Genomic DNA, 14,587 nt, shown 5'->3' on the forward strand with positions numbered 1-14,587 from the left:
TGTGGCAGTGTGAAAATCAGTGCTCTGGTTCTGCTTTGCTTTCTGTAAACCATAGAGGTGCCTGCTGGAGGAACTTTCTCTAGAGAAAAGGCAAATGCAGTGTTCAGCCAGGGGTGTGAGGAACACCACAACCCAGGTCCCCTGAGAGTGCAATTGCAGCAGGTTTTGTGGCTAGCAGTGGAAAAAAGGAAGAAAGTTTGTTTAAAAAAAAAAAAGGATTTCAAAGAGGTTTGCAAGTGCTTCAGCATACTGGACAGTGAGCTTAGCACAGAAGTCAGAACTAGGAGTCTGGGTTTCTGGAGGCAAAATGTGAATTCATGGTAAGGGAGGGACTTGTCCCCCAGGACGGGTTAACGTGGTAACACAGGAGCAGTGCTTCCCCTCGGCTGGAGATGGAGCTCCTCAGCAAATCAGCTGCCTCACACAAAAGTACAAGCAGAAACCAGACACAGAGGTGAACTGCCTGAGGGTCTCACATATTTCAAAGCAGAGAAATGTAATGGTATCTTAAAGAGGTATAGACAAGCCAAGGAATACCTGTGGCATCTAGAGAACAAGTCTGGTGAGGAGCAGCTGAGGGAGCTGGGGGGGCTCAGCCTGGAGCAAAGGAGGCTCAGGGGGGACCTTCTGGCTCTGCAACCCCCTGACAGGAGGTGGGAGCCAGGGGTGTTGGGCTCTGCTCCCAGGGAACAAGGGACAGGAGGAGAACTGGCCTCTAGTGACACCAGGGGACATTTAGATTGGATATTAGGAAAAATTCCTTCACTAAAAGCATTGGAAAATAAGTATTATATATTATGTAGGTTATTGTCTTCACTACACAGGGTGACATAGTTTTATCTTAGACAATATTAAATATGAAACATGAAAGAAGAAACAGGACAAGAGAACGGCTCAGTGCATTAATTACAGAGCTTTAGAAGTTCTGGGCCATGGTCAGACTATCACTGTGACATCCAAAAACTTGCTGCCTGTCACTCCAAGGCTGTTTGCTTACACCGATCAGCAGGTGGAAAGGATGGCCACAGATCCTGTTTACAATAAGGGCAAAGTGTGTAGGAATAAATAAGTCTTATCATTGCTTTCTAAAGGAGGTCAGCAAACCATGAAGAAAGCCAAGCAGATTTGGGATGTGTAATGACATCTGTGCTCAGTTAACAAAACAGCAAATCCAAACACGGGTGAGCTGATGGAAGGGCTTTGCCTGGCCTGTGACATGGGGCATTCTCTGCAGGTGGAGCCTGTATTCAGGTCACAGGTTATGAACCAAAGAGGATGAGCAGCACCAGCAGCACATCAGGCTGGAGGGCACCAGCAATTGCCGCCACAGGTGTGCCTGTAGGCAAGACAACAGAGGTGCTCAAGGATGCCCAACACATGGGATTCAGCAGCAGTGGGAGTCTCCATGTTCGTTTATTATCAGTGATTCACCTGTTCAAATGTGGACACATTTTCTCCTGGTTTATTTTTTTTTGTGCAAAATGCTTACCTAGCTGAAATTAATTTTGTTGCGAAAAGATTGGGGTGAACTTCCTTAAATAAACTCACCCCATTTGCCAACTGCAGAGCCTGAACCTTCGGTACCCAAGGGGACCAAGTGCTGGTGTGTGACAGGTCTCTGTTTTCAGGTCATTTACTGAGCAACACCACTGTGCTCCTGACATGCTACAGAGAGCACCTCACAGGACAGAGGGCACTGCTGCATTGATCCAGGACTGATTCCCAATCTGCAGTTATCCCCATGTCAAATCTGAGTGGCTCCATCCAGCTACTTTGGATTTAGACTGGTAAAAGATATCAAAAAGCAGCAGCTTAATTTCTGCATTTCCTGACTTTTCAGTGCATCTACAAATTGTAACCTTCCTGTTACTGTAAGGTATGTTTTTATACTTAATATTCAGCTATAAATTGTGATGGATGCCAGACCACCGATCTGGATCCACTAGTCTGCCAAAAGGGAGAGTGGAACAGCATGTTGATGCAAATGCTGCAGTGTCTCCTAAATCCGTGGTGCTTGAAAACACCCAGAATTGTTACATGTGGCTCCTTCAAATGTGTCCTGGGCTAAATGTTTTGGATATTGACTGATTTCACTGAGCCATGTGTGTGAATTCCGGGGACCAGGCCTGGATCTCAAGCTTTTTCTCTGGATTTCTGTTTGGCACTGCTGGCCTTGGTTGGGTCTGGCAGAGCTGCCCCTCCCTTGTACCTCCCGTGAAAGGCACGAGACAGCAGAGAACCACACACAGGCAACTCCAACTGGCAGCAACACCTTGTGGAGGTGGCCTTATACAGCACTTCTGAGGGCGAGTCCTGGAGCAATGAGACAAGATCATTGGGAATTGGATAAGCATGTAGCCTGATTTCAGGCTCTGAGTAACTTTCCTGTTGCACAGTTTCCACCTGCATTTGTCCTTTAGTTTGGTGGAGACAAATACTCAGGTTTCCCATTTTAGCACTTGTCACAAAACAAAAATGTGAAGCTCTCAAGGACTGAATCTGCCAAGAGCTGCAAACCCCTCATGGTTTTGTCCAGTAGAACATTTCAAGGTTTTCCTCTAACCCTTTTTTTCCTTCTGCCCATTTCAAATGACTGCATCCTTACACTCCTGCTGTAGCACAAACCCACCTGCTGGATCATCCTGTTCATTTAATGGGAGAGGAGTGAAATAGTCCCTCAGGGTGGTCATTTCAGGACCATTTAGGACATTGGCATGACAAACTGGAGTTTTTGTTTGTTATTTTTTCAATTTTGTTTAATGTTGTGGTACTGTTGTGTTTCTCTGTGCAGTTTCTGCCTCAGCAGAGCTGTCAGCACACACGGCATTCACTTCCCAGCCATTTGAGAGGCTTGATTTTGAAAGTGCATGGAAAGGCACTGCCACACGGAGGGCAGGGCTTGCCCATCCCACCTTTTTTCCTGCTGTTCACAGGATGCATCCGAGCAGGAAGGAGAAAGTTACTGGTGGCTCTGGATGCAGTGATGTGTGAAGGGATGCCACAGTGGGGCAGAGCACAGCAGAAAGGACACCGCTGGCAATCCCACCTCCAGACCAGAGCAGATTCTATTAGAGCAGGACAAGAGAGAATGCTGTAAAACCATTGCTAAATGGAACCAGCAGCCTTTGCTCTCAGAGCTTGGTGATGACAGCAGGAGCTGCTCCCAGGGTGGGTTCCAGACTGCCAGCACTGAGTGATTCCAACGCTCTGTGTTTCCGTGGTTGTCAGTCAGAGCAGGGCCTGCAATAATGGGATGGGTTGTTAGCAAAATGCTTTCAATGTGACCCTAAGGGGAGGGCAATTTTAGCCAGGCTTTTCTGTTTCAATACATCATCTGCCAAGCCCAGTCATTTTTATAAGGTACAGGAGAGTAGCCAAGAAAGCTAAAAAAAAAAATAAAAATATAAATATACGTAAATGTATGTACATATAAATTGTAGGGGGAAGGATTCTTAAAAAGTGTATTCATCAAATATGGCAAGGAAAGTGAGTGTGGTGAGAGGTTTGCAATTTCCCTGCATGCTGAAGATATTAGTTAGTGTTTGAACAGGACAAAGCTGTAATGTCAGCCCTGCCTTAGCACAAGGTGCTGACAGCCTGCATAAGCAAACGTTTCTGTCTCCCATCAGATCTCAGTGTGCTCCTAGGGAATGGCTGCAGGACTCTGGGATGGCACTGCTGTGCTGCCTGCCTGTGAAACACAACCCCCAGCACACAGGGCAGGAGCAGAACCTTCTTCCTTACACTGTGTATTTCCTTCTGAACCAAAGGCTCTGTCAGCTCACTCTGAGGAGGGGGTCCCCACGAGGCTCCCTGTGTCTGCTGCCCTTGGCTTCCCATGGTTGGGACATTTGGGTACATCCTTCTGGCTGGGAGCAGCTGGCAGTGAGAACCAGTTTAGGAGCTGACCTGGAGCCTTTGGAGTCAATGGCAGAGCTTGTGTTGACGTCCTTTTGTAGGTCTGAAGCTGTAACCCTGTTCTGTTCAGCCACATCATGTCAAGGCACCGATAACACCTCGTGGCCCAGATGTGCCTCCCCAGGGTCCTGTCCCATGCTCTGCCCAGAGTCCAGGAGCCTGATTTCAGCTTCAGTCTCTGCCTGAAGGGGGCTGGAAGGGGGGCTGGTCTCCAGAATAATTTCTGCTGTCCCAAATGAAATGAGATTTTCAACACAGTCCCAGGAGTTGTATGGCACCCCCAGGTGTGCTCGTGTACTCCTGGGGGCCGTGTGTGTGCTGGCTTATCCAGGGAAATCTCCTGTGGAAAAGCAGTGTCGCAGCCTGCTTATTGAATTTATGTCTCTGAATAAAAGGAAAAAAATATTGCTAATTTCAGAATATATAGGGGGTTTTCTGCCATTAGCAGCATTTTAGTGCTAATTCTATATCCTCTTCAAGGTATTTTGATGTGCGAGTTGTATTTTATTCTTATTTTGCCAGCTTTATTGCGAGACCCAATAGGTAAAACGCTGCACTGAACACAAAGGGCAGCGTAGCTCATCCAGGCTTGGCTGATCCTCCTGTTAATCCCAGCAACCTATTCCTGTCCCCACAGGTGTCGTTCGCCAGGTGAGGCCCATCGTTGGCCCCTTCCACGCCATCCTGAAGCTGGAGATGAACTACGTGATGGGGGGGGTGGTGTCCCACCGCAACATCGTCAACGTGCACATCTTCGTGTCCGAGTACTGGTTCTGAGGAGCCCTGCACCCCCAGGGCCCGGCCTGCAGCAGTACCACGAGCTACTATGTCATATACTTGTTTGTAAAACCCAATAGTGTTCTTCTGTTTGTTTTGTTTTTAAATATTTGGTTTATAGTTTAAGACAAATAGCAAGCTATTACGTTGGTTAGACGTAGGGTGGAGCGGATTAAGGGAGCCTGATGTAGTTTGTCTGTATAAATAAGTAGTGTGTAAAAATGCTTGGCTGCCTAGTGAAATTTGAAACTTTTCTAAATGTTTGGGCAGATCTCAGCTATTGCTCCTTGGCCAGATAACCTGAGTGACTGAGGCTGTGGAACAAAACAGATGTCAGAGTTCATTGGGATGAATATATGCTATCTCTGGATGGAAGCCAGTTGGGTAAGGATTGATAATTTCACCTCAAGTTAATTACCTTAAAGGATTCACATTGTCAGAGAGTGCTAAATATTTGGGTTTGGGCCCCCATAGGATAACTCTAAACAGGCTCTTAGAATTGTTAATAATTCTTGAAGAGTTCAGCCTGGATATTTAAGAAGTGCCATTTTGTACTTATTATTTGATTGTAAGATATGTTTAATTCTAATTAAACAAGCACCTCTCTTTGAAATTACTCTGTCACAAGGATAAGGTATATTGCTTAAATTCCAGTCTCACCTGTACTCAGCAATACATGGGAAACTCAGACCTCTGTCACCTGCCAGTTATAAAGCTCCAGCCTTTCTAAAATTGGTAATAAATTAGCATGTTGAACTGTACATTTCCTATGCACCAACCAAGGCATATGTAATAATATAATGAAAATCTCACCAATAAATGAATGTTTAATGTATTTTCTGGGCATCAAAATAATGTATCTTTTTATTACAGAACTGAAAAGAAATAGCACCATGTTTCAGTTTGTTATGTTTGTTAAGATATGAGGAAATAAGAAAGTCAGATGGAAATACTCTGAAAGTATGCCATGGTTTCTGCTTCCCAGGGAAATTGTATGATACAGCTCCTGTAAGCGAATTCATTATATACACATTCCCACTCAAACCAGTCCTCCTGAGTCATTACTGGCATGGAACAGGTTGCCCAGAGCAGCTGTGGCTGCCCCACCCCTGGAAGTGTCCAAGGCCAGGTTGGACAGGGCTTGGAGCAGCCTGGGCTAGTGGGAGGTGTCCCTGCCCACGGCAGGGGGTGGATGGGATTGAGCTGGAAGGTCAGTGTGATCCTGCTCCCTTTATTTTTTTAAACAAGCATCTGTGGGGTTGGTCTGTTTGTGTAGGGTTGGTGATGCAGGAAACAGCAGCAATGGGAGCATGGTCTCTCAGGGACAGGGCTGTGAGGGACCTCTCGCAGTGTTTCAGCAGCCTGGATTCAGTATTCCAGAAAAGGCCTGTCCCGGGATGCGACACACAACTTCTCTGTATTCTGTGGTGGTGTTTATCCACATGCCTAGGAAAATTGTACTGCTGCCTCCTTGCCTTTTAGTACATTTAACACCCAGAGCTCAAGGAGCATTTAGACAGCTCTCAGGGGCAGGGTGGGATTGTTGGGGTGGGCTGTGCAGGGCCAGGAGCTGGACTTCAGGGATCCCTGTGGGTCCCTTCCAGCTCAGGATATTCAGTGATTCTATGATAACTAATTACACATATTCCTTTTTGATTAATGGAAAAGACATTATCTCTGAAAGGAACAACAACAAAAAAAAATCCTTGTTTTCCCTAAGCTGGGATTTTTGCTGGCTCTTTAAAAGATGTCAGCTGAGGTCTCCCGGGGGTGCTCATTTCAAAGGTTTGCAGTCAATCACCCTCAAAAATAGCACTTGGTTGTTCTCTTGGCCAAGACTGAAGGCCCTTCAGGTTGGCCAGCATGTGCCTAGCCATGGGTTAAGGAATTCCGCTTCCCACAGGGAAAGAGAAAGGGACCAAATGTGATTATATCTCGGTCTCCCGAATTTGACGAGGCTTCCATCCTACCCTCTGTGCCCTCAGCTCCTGCCCATCCCCACAGGGCGCTCCCTGCAGATGTGGACTCCCTTCCCTGCAATTCCCCTCTTGTCCAACGGGAGCAGCGCTCAGATCATGCCAGAGCCCTTCCCACATCACTGCTTTCCCAGCGTCTGTGTTCCACTGCCCGCGGTGAGGACGGGAGGTGTGAGGCTGCCTGGAAATGGGAATTGCTGCTCCAAGACAAAGAGAGACATAAAGTACACCCTCTGAGCCTCCAACCATAGACTGCTGAAAGACTTTCATTCCTGCTGTGGCTAAGAATGCACTATCTGTTCTGTAATGAGCCCTTTTTTTTGTTTTCACCTTATCCTATTTCATTGGGGTTTTTTCCCTCTCCCTTTCCCTTTATTGGATTCTCTTCTCCCTCTCCATGTTTTCACTCCTCCACGGTGTTCAAGGCCAGGTGGACGGGGCTTGGAGCAACCTGGTCTAGTGGAAGGTGTCCCTGCCCATGGCAGGGGGTGGAACAAGATGAGCTTGCTAGCTGAACTAGGTTAATAAAGGTACCATCGCAACTGTGAACAGCCAGGGGAGGTTTTGTGCCCCATCTCATTCGCTGAGACAGTGCTTGGTAATGGCAAAAAGTGAGGGACTGAGGATGTGGGCTGTTGGATGCTATTCTGGTCACTGGGTGGATGATCCAGCCTCTCTGAACCTTCACTGAACATCTGCCAGTGGCTCCCTAACTTCATCTCTGGCACTGGGCCACGGGAGCCAGGAGCCATGGGAGCCAGGGAGCCACAGGAGCCAGGAGCCACAGCTCACTCCCTTCCTGCCTCATCAACGGGGCTGCAGGGGCTGCTCGTGCCCTGTGGGCAGGAGCAGGTTCCAGCCCCAGCAGAATGTCACACAGGGCAGAGGTGCAGGGAGGGCTGTGATGGTGGTTAAGGGCCCCCGAGGGCAAAGCACGGCTGCTTTATGCTTGCACCTGGCTTTGGTGTTGCTTGGATGGAAATGGACTCACCGGCTCCATTTAAATGAAAACCCAACAAATGAAATGGAATAAAGCCAGCTGTGGTGTGTCACACCACAGGGCATGGGCACCTCCAGCCTGGCAGTGCTCACAGAGCACGCTGGCAGGTTGATTCCTGGGATGGTTGATGAGCTCTTCGGTTTGGCCATGTTGGTTTCCCCACAAGGGAGATCTGGTTGCAGGTCACACAGTGATAGGGGAGAGCTGATAAAAGAGCTTTTGGGTTTCCCTCACCAGGCTGACCCTGGGCAAAGGCAAGAGCAGCTTTCTCTGAACCTGCCCCATCAGTGACCTCGGACCTGATCAGAGGGACCACCCTCAGCTCTGGATGCGAGGGTAAGTTAAATTACATGTTGTGAATTGTCCTAATACTGCCAACATTTTGGGCAGAAGTTGTAACAATGATAAAAAAGCACCAGTGTAATGGATACCATCGTAACTCTGTAACTACAGTTTAGGTTTTGAAAATTACAAATATGTGTAAACTAAGGCTAACCAGAAAGTACTAGATGTGCTTTAACTGTGGCAGCTGTCTAGTAGTTAGAAATTAGAAAAAGTGGGATTTTTCGCTTCCAAAGTGGAAAAATGTGTACATTGTACCTATTGAGCTGGTGAGCATTTGTCCAGCTCTACCAGAAGATCAGCATTATCCATGGTATCAAGAGAGGACAAAAGTAGTAGTTTGTAAAAAACTATACAGAGCATGAGGAAAAACGGACCTCGTAGCCTTCAGCTTATGAGCACTTCATGTCTTATGGATTAGGGACCTCTTTTGCACTGCTGCTAATCTCATAGTTATTTGTTTAGTCAGACTCCATCAGTTAACAAATCATGTAAACTTTGCTTTCTTAGTAACAGTGAGTTTCGTTTTGTCTTGAGTTAGGTGTGAGACTGATTTCAGTGATGTTTCTTCAAATGTCCAAACAGCTCCGTTCTTTCCAACTCATGTACCTGTGGCTGCTGAGCTCTCTGACTGTTTATGACTTAATTCATTTTTACCCTGAGCAAGAGTCTCACCTGACCCCCTTATTCCACCTCCCCATCCTTAATTTTCTCAGATGGGGAACAGCTGGGAGCACGGAAAGAGTGTTTCGGATGCCCGTGTCTGTCAGTCCAGAGCAGTGAGATGTTCTGCCCCGTAAGCCACTGGGTTTGTGGAGCTGCTGGCCTCCTGTCCGACAGAGAGCAGAGAAGGTGGCCATTGGGTGAGATTGGGAGAAAGAGCAGCAAAGCACCCAAGTGGGCATTAAGCAGTCTGAGAAACGTGGGCTTCCCTGAGCCCCCTTTCCAGAAAAGGCTACACTGAAATCACTGGTGGCTCAGGCCTGACTTTGTTTTGGTGTCTGGCCAAGCACAGTTACCTGATGGGTGTGGGTGGCTAAAAGATTGCTCTCATTGAGGGGCATTGACAAGATGAGATGGTTCCCCCCCCCCAAACCCACAAGATTTCCCAGTCTGCAGAACTGCTTATTGAGACAGGGCTAGAGGGGAGCTAAACCAGAGCTAGAGATGGGCTTACCCAGGCAGGGGCCTGGGACTCTGAACAGGCACAAGGGTCAGCTGAGGTGGGATCTGGGGATCGAGCCTGCTCTGTCTGCAGCTGGTAATGTTGATGGCACTGAACTCACACTCAAATAAGGAGCACTTGGATAAGTGCAGCACGGCTCTGCCTCAGAAATAACTGCATATCATCCACCTCTGAAGTACACTGCATCCTGGCTTCTCTTCAATTGTGGTTCATGGCCTGAATTTACTTTCCTGGAGTCCATGAGCACTGCCATTAGTTTTGACCTGATAATTTCAACTAATGACTGGCATCTTTTGCTGTCTCTCTCCCATCCTCTGTTTTCTTTTCACATCCTTTGACAATGCTAGATGAATTAGAATCCTCATAACACATCAAACTTATTTTTTATTTACCAAAAATGAAACTATTGATGTGGAGGAACCCAACAAATATTTGACAGGCTCTGTGAATCTGAAACTATTTTCCACATGGCCAGATTCCTGAAAATCTAGAGATGCCGACTGACATTGTCATAGGAGTTAAGACAGATTAGCTATCTGTGGTATTAGGTATGTCAATGCTTTTTATTATCTAGTCCTTATCTCAACATCTGGCTGTATAACAAAAAGAAAGTATGTGCTAAGGTATTTACAGAATAATTTCTTTAAATGCCACCCTTCCTGACTAGAATAAAATATATTGGACTTACTAGAAAGCAATGTTGTGCTTTCCCTCTGGCCATCCTTAAATTTAAACCACAGATTATGTATGTGAAACTTGCAGCAAATGGGACTGAGGAATAGAAATGCTGATACTCTATAAGATTCCAAGGCAATATGATTCAAATAATATAAAGGACCTACACAGCAGAGCCAACAGTCACTTGTTTAAACAGTGGAAGAAGGTCACTGATGAAGGACTTGCAGCCTCTCCACTTGGGTCTGTGGTGAGTAAATCTCATCTGGAAGGTGCTCCTGCCCCTTCTCCTGTCACACAGACTGTCAGTATTTGGGCTTCTGGGCTCTGTGTTCTGGGGACAGCACTGCCCTGGGCTCAGTTTTCCTGAGCATTTCCCAGGTATCTGCTCAAGCTCCGTGGCCTGAGACGGAGCTGAACCTTGGTCTGCCCCACAGCCCTGGTGTTTGCTGCTGCCCTCGGGCTCCTGAGCTGCCCCAGCACAGTGGGATGTGGGTGTGTGAAGAGGCTGGAGATGTGAGGCAGCTTTAGGAGTCTTGGTCCAGCCAAATTTCTCTAATGAGAAAATTATCTTGCACGCAAAACGGAGCTGACAGCAGAGTTTTCCCTAAACCAAGATAGGGAAGAATCCTAAAGTCAAAGCAATTCAAGGAACAAAGCTCCCCTTTCTCCTCCAAGGAGTTTAACCCACAGGCCAGTAGATTCAGTTGACAGAAGGATTGGAAAATCTGATACATGCAGACAGATGCAGACATGTATAAGATACATAAAGTAGTTACCTGTAGGCATAAGGATAAGAATACAAACATACCGAGATTTATCCTTGCAGTGGTGGGAATACCAGTATGAACAATGAAGTGCTGGTTTCTGTGCATCATGCAACAATCCATTTCTGAGCCTGGATAATATATGGTGCAAACTTACCCATCCATTCTGCTGGTGAGCACAGGAGCATCTGCCCCTCCCTTGGCACGGTGCTGGGCAGGCTCCGGTGTCTGAAACCAACTGAGATCTTGTCAAGGCTCCATTACAGCCCCCCTGGACTCTGGCTGCCCCTCCAGAAACGTGTCCTCTTCCACAGCTCCTACATCCCTCTGCCAGCCCGGTGTGGGTGTCTCGGCAGCCCAAATCGCCTACTGTGGCATTGCACATCTGTGTTCAGGTACCTGAATTGCTCCCCTCAGGAGCTCTGCTGGAGCCTGTACTCAGGGAGAATTATGGCCAAGTAATAGTGGATTTTTGCCATTGGAAAGACCAACACACTGTGGAAGGAAGAAAAAAATTATAACGGATTACATAGGGATTGCTGGACTAAAGTGCTCCCAGCTGTGTGCTGGAGCAGGGAGTTGTGTTACTGCTGGCAGGAAAGGCAGTAAATGCCCACTTTGTTAGCTGGGGGAAACCCAATTTGTAAAGTTCAAATCTGCATTCAGACCAGAGTTATTTTGATCAAAGGGGTGAGCACAGCCTGCTGAGAGACAAAAACAATAGCCAGGCTGGGCTGGCAGGGAGGGAGCTGGAGCTTTCAGCCAGCGGCCCTCTCCATTCTCGGGAGCACTGAGCCTGGGCACGGCTTCAGGGCACAGAGCAGCGCTGACAGCAGATCAGCTGCAGCTGGGAGCACAGCACTCTAAAGCCTCTGGGAGATAAGACACTAGATGAGGTAGATTAGACACTGCAGATGGTGTGTTGAGGGAACATCTGTTTGGGGAACAGCGGGAGGAACAGAAAGAATAAGACAATATAATGTGCAGAAGATAAGTTTTTTTGACAGTGCTGTTGATATTTGAGTTTTTGGATTTCAGATGAAGTTCTCCTTGTCCAACTGCAAGGAGCTGTGTCCTTGCAGGAGGTGCAAGGGGTTTGCATGTCGGCTAACGCAGAGGAGAAGGGCCACACTTGATTAAGGTGGTGAACTGCACCGAAGACAGCATTATGATGTATGAAAGGAGCATCTGCGTTGCTCAGGGTTATTCAAGAACTGTCTTTATTGAATCACTCATCAGGTCAGCAACATGAATTTAACAGCACAAATACCTCCTACTCACTCTTCAACTCTCTGCATGTTGTATTTCTCCCCCCCAAAATAAAAAATAACTGCTCCTGACAACACCAGTGATTTGAAGAAATAAAAATGCTGACACAGAATGGCTCAGCAGCACAGAGCAGTTTGGCACTTTGGGCTGCAGAGGCTACAGAGACCTCCAAGTGCTGCATTCCCAGTGAGGGAACACCATTGATTTTTTCCTAATTTCACCTGCCTCTCACTGATAGATGGCTGCTTATTTGGATCCCTGAAAACAGTTCTGCACAATAACATAGGTGCATTGAATGCCAAGGTCAGGCAGCTTGAGCATGGGAAAATATTTGTGAATGAGGCCCAAAAAAACTACTGAAGAGGTGATTTCTGGCTCAAAGATAGTCTTCATTTAGAGACTGAGAATTTATTGCTGCCTGAACCAGCATTATCAGCTTTCTGTCAGCAACAATCATCAGGATTTCCTTTCCCAATCAACATGAGCTGTGACCTCATCGCTGCAAAGGTGAAACCCTGACAGGGATTAAAGGCTAATAGAGAGAAATGAGGTAGCAGGGCTGAACAAAGAGGAGATTGTTACACAGCAATGGCCAACTCAGGCAGAATGTACAGCTGAAACACGAACCACCAAAGGGGGAGAAGAGTATTCTAAGGGCCTGAGTAATGCTGGGTCTCCCTGTCTTTCAGTGGAGAAGGAAGGCAGACTGCCATCCTTGCCAGCAGGGATTTTGAAGTGGGATTAGCATAGCCTTGTGGTTTGTCAAGTGTTTAATTGCAATTCTGCAGGGACGCAGCCTGGAAGACACTGGAAACCAATTTAATGATCGTGCCTATCATTAATACACCAAATTGCTCCTGTGCACATACAAATTTAGTAGTCTGAAACAGAGATGCTGAGTCTGGGGCAAGGCTTAGAACATGAAAAGTGATGAAAGGCAAATACATGTCTGATATTCATCAAAGCAATTTAATCCATGGTGGAAGAGTGAAAAGAGGTGAAAAGGGTTTTTTGTTGATCTGCGAGTTATTAGTTTTTTCACTCGTCCCCCAGTTTCTGGAACCAACAAGTGAGGATATTTTTTCTGGGGAGATTTCTTCTCTTAAAGGTCACTCTTGGCTGCCACAGTGTCTTTTCATCTTAAAACCCACCGCAGACTTGGTTCAAGTCCCAGTGGAATGCAGATGTGTCAGAACTTCTGGTGGGCTCTGGATCAGTGCCGTCAGTCTCCAACACACCCCTGCTTTTTCCAGCAGAGGTGAACTAGTGCTGTAGTCCAGATCCAGGTGCTCTGGAAATTCATGGCTTGCAGGTTGCTTTCTGCATGTTTCAAATATCTTCAGACCCCCAGTACAGGGTAGCACCTGCTCCTGCTGTGCTGGACTCTCAAAAAGGGACAGGATAATTTGGCCTCCCACTGGAACAGAAATCACCCAGCTGTGCTGGGGGTACTCGACACTTTACTGCATGAAGGCTCCTGTCTGCAACTGGAGGATTAGAAAACAAATCCATCTCAAACATTCAAGAATAAAATTGAATTCCACGTGGACCAGATGCTGTCATGTTTCACATGGTCTACTTTGAGCACATCCCAATCTGGCACAAGGATTCCAAGTAAATCTTAAGCAGAAAGCACCAAAGAAAACATTTTGATGGTGATGATAAAGGGTCCTTGCTGATACTGGGCAGCCTTCAGAAACTATTCAGAATAGAAGTATGTCCAGCCTAACACATTATAGATCTTTCAGAAGGAATCAATGCATCTTCAAAACCCCCAAGGTGCTTTATTCTTTATATTTTAGGGATTAATGTCAGCCACAAATACAACAAGGTTAAGTCCCACTCTAGTAAAGGAATAACCAGCTCCCAAAAGGTGGAGCTGCAGGAACAGCCTCCAGTGCTTTTGAAGTGTTTGTGAGCTTCTCCAAAACTCAGCCCACAGGGAAGCATTAGGATGCAATGTCTGTATCTGCAGAGGGAAGCCCGACTGAAACTTGGTTCCTAACTCATGCTAAAATCCTGTAGCAGCTTTCGGAGGCTGGGCTGAACTGGGTGGGGTTTGGCACAGCTAAAAGTTTCACTCAAGGGCATTAAGATATGTAATTGTATGGAAATCTTAGAGATCTTAGCACGTAGCAATGCTGTGGCTTGAGCTCTATTTTTTTAGTTCTATCAGGCTAAGAAATATGAAGCCTAGTTGGGTAGAGGTATAAAGAGTCCTGTAGCAAACCCCAAAGCCTCCCAGCATTGAAAGGCAAGTGGCAGGTTTTAGATTTGTTAGACAACAGTTTTCAGAGAGGAAGACAAATACATCAGGCTGAACTGAAGGGGAAATTTGAGTAGGCACAATGTAATTACCTTATCTGGATCCAGGCCAGCAAACCAGGCTGGGATCTTTATTCTCAGTGAAAACTGCATGGATTTATGCTTGGCAACCTAATTACCATGAATAATTTATTAATTTATGATATCTTTGGGGTTTTATTTCGTTTTTAGTGACCAACCACCTGCAAGCAAAGTTAACTTTCTCTTTTTTCTTCTTCATATCTTCAGCTGTGATCAAACAGGATCCATTTCAGTTGCTGCCTCTCTTGCAGAGTTCTTGTTTTGTTTAATTTTTTTAATTCATGCTATTTCTGCTTCATGCATGACTGGCTCTCCAGGCACAAGAAAATGA

At 46.5% G+C, this 14,587-nt stretch overlaps 1 protein-coding gene across 4 annotated transcripts in view; it reads left to right on the forward strand.

Moving 5' to 3' along the window:
• The window catches only part of FBLN1 (fibulin 1), a 61,539-nt gene extending 56,635 nt beyond the window's left edge, over window positions 1–4,904 (forward strand). For all 4 annotated transcript variants that reach the window (XM_032689399.1, XM_032689403.1, XM_032689400.1 and 1 more), the window contains one exon: window positions 4,556–4,904. In XM_032689399.1, coding sequence (XP_032545290.1) covers window positions 4,556–4,695 — 140 coding nt within the window. In that variant the 3' untranslated portion in view covers window positions 4,696–4,904. The remainder of the gene's footprint in view (window positions 1–4,555) is intronic.
• The last annotated feature ends 9,683 nt before the right edge of the window (window positions 4,905–14,587 follow it).

Source organism: Chiroxiphia lanceolata, chromosome 5 (genome assembly GCF_009829145.1).
Source record: "Chiroxiphia lanceolata isolate bChiLan1 chromosome 5, bChiLan1.pri, whole genome shotgun sequence".
NCBI classification, from domain to species: Eukaryota; Metazoa; Chordata; class Aves; order Passeriformes; family Pipridae; genus Chiroxiphia; species Chiroxiphia lanceolata.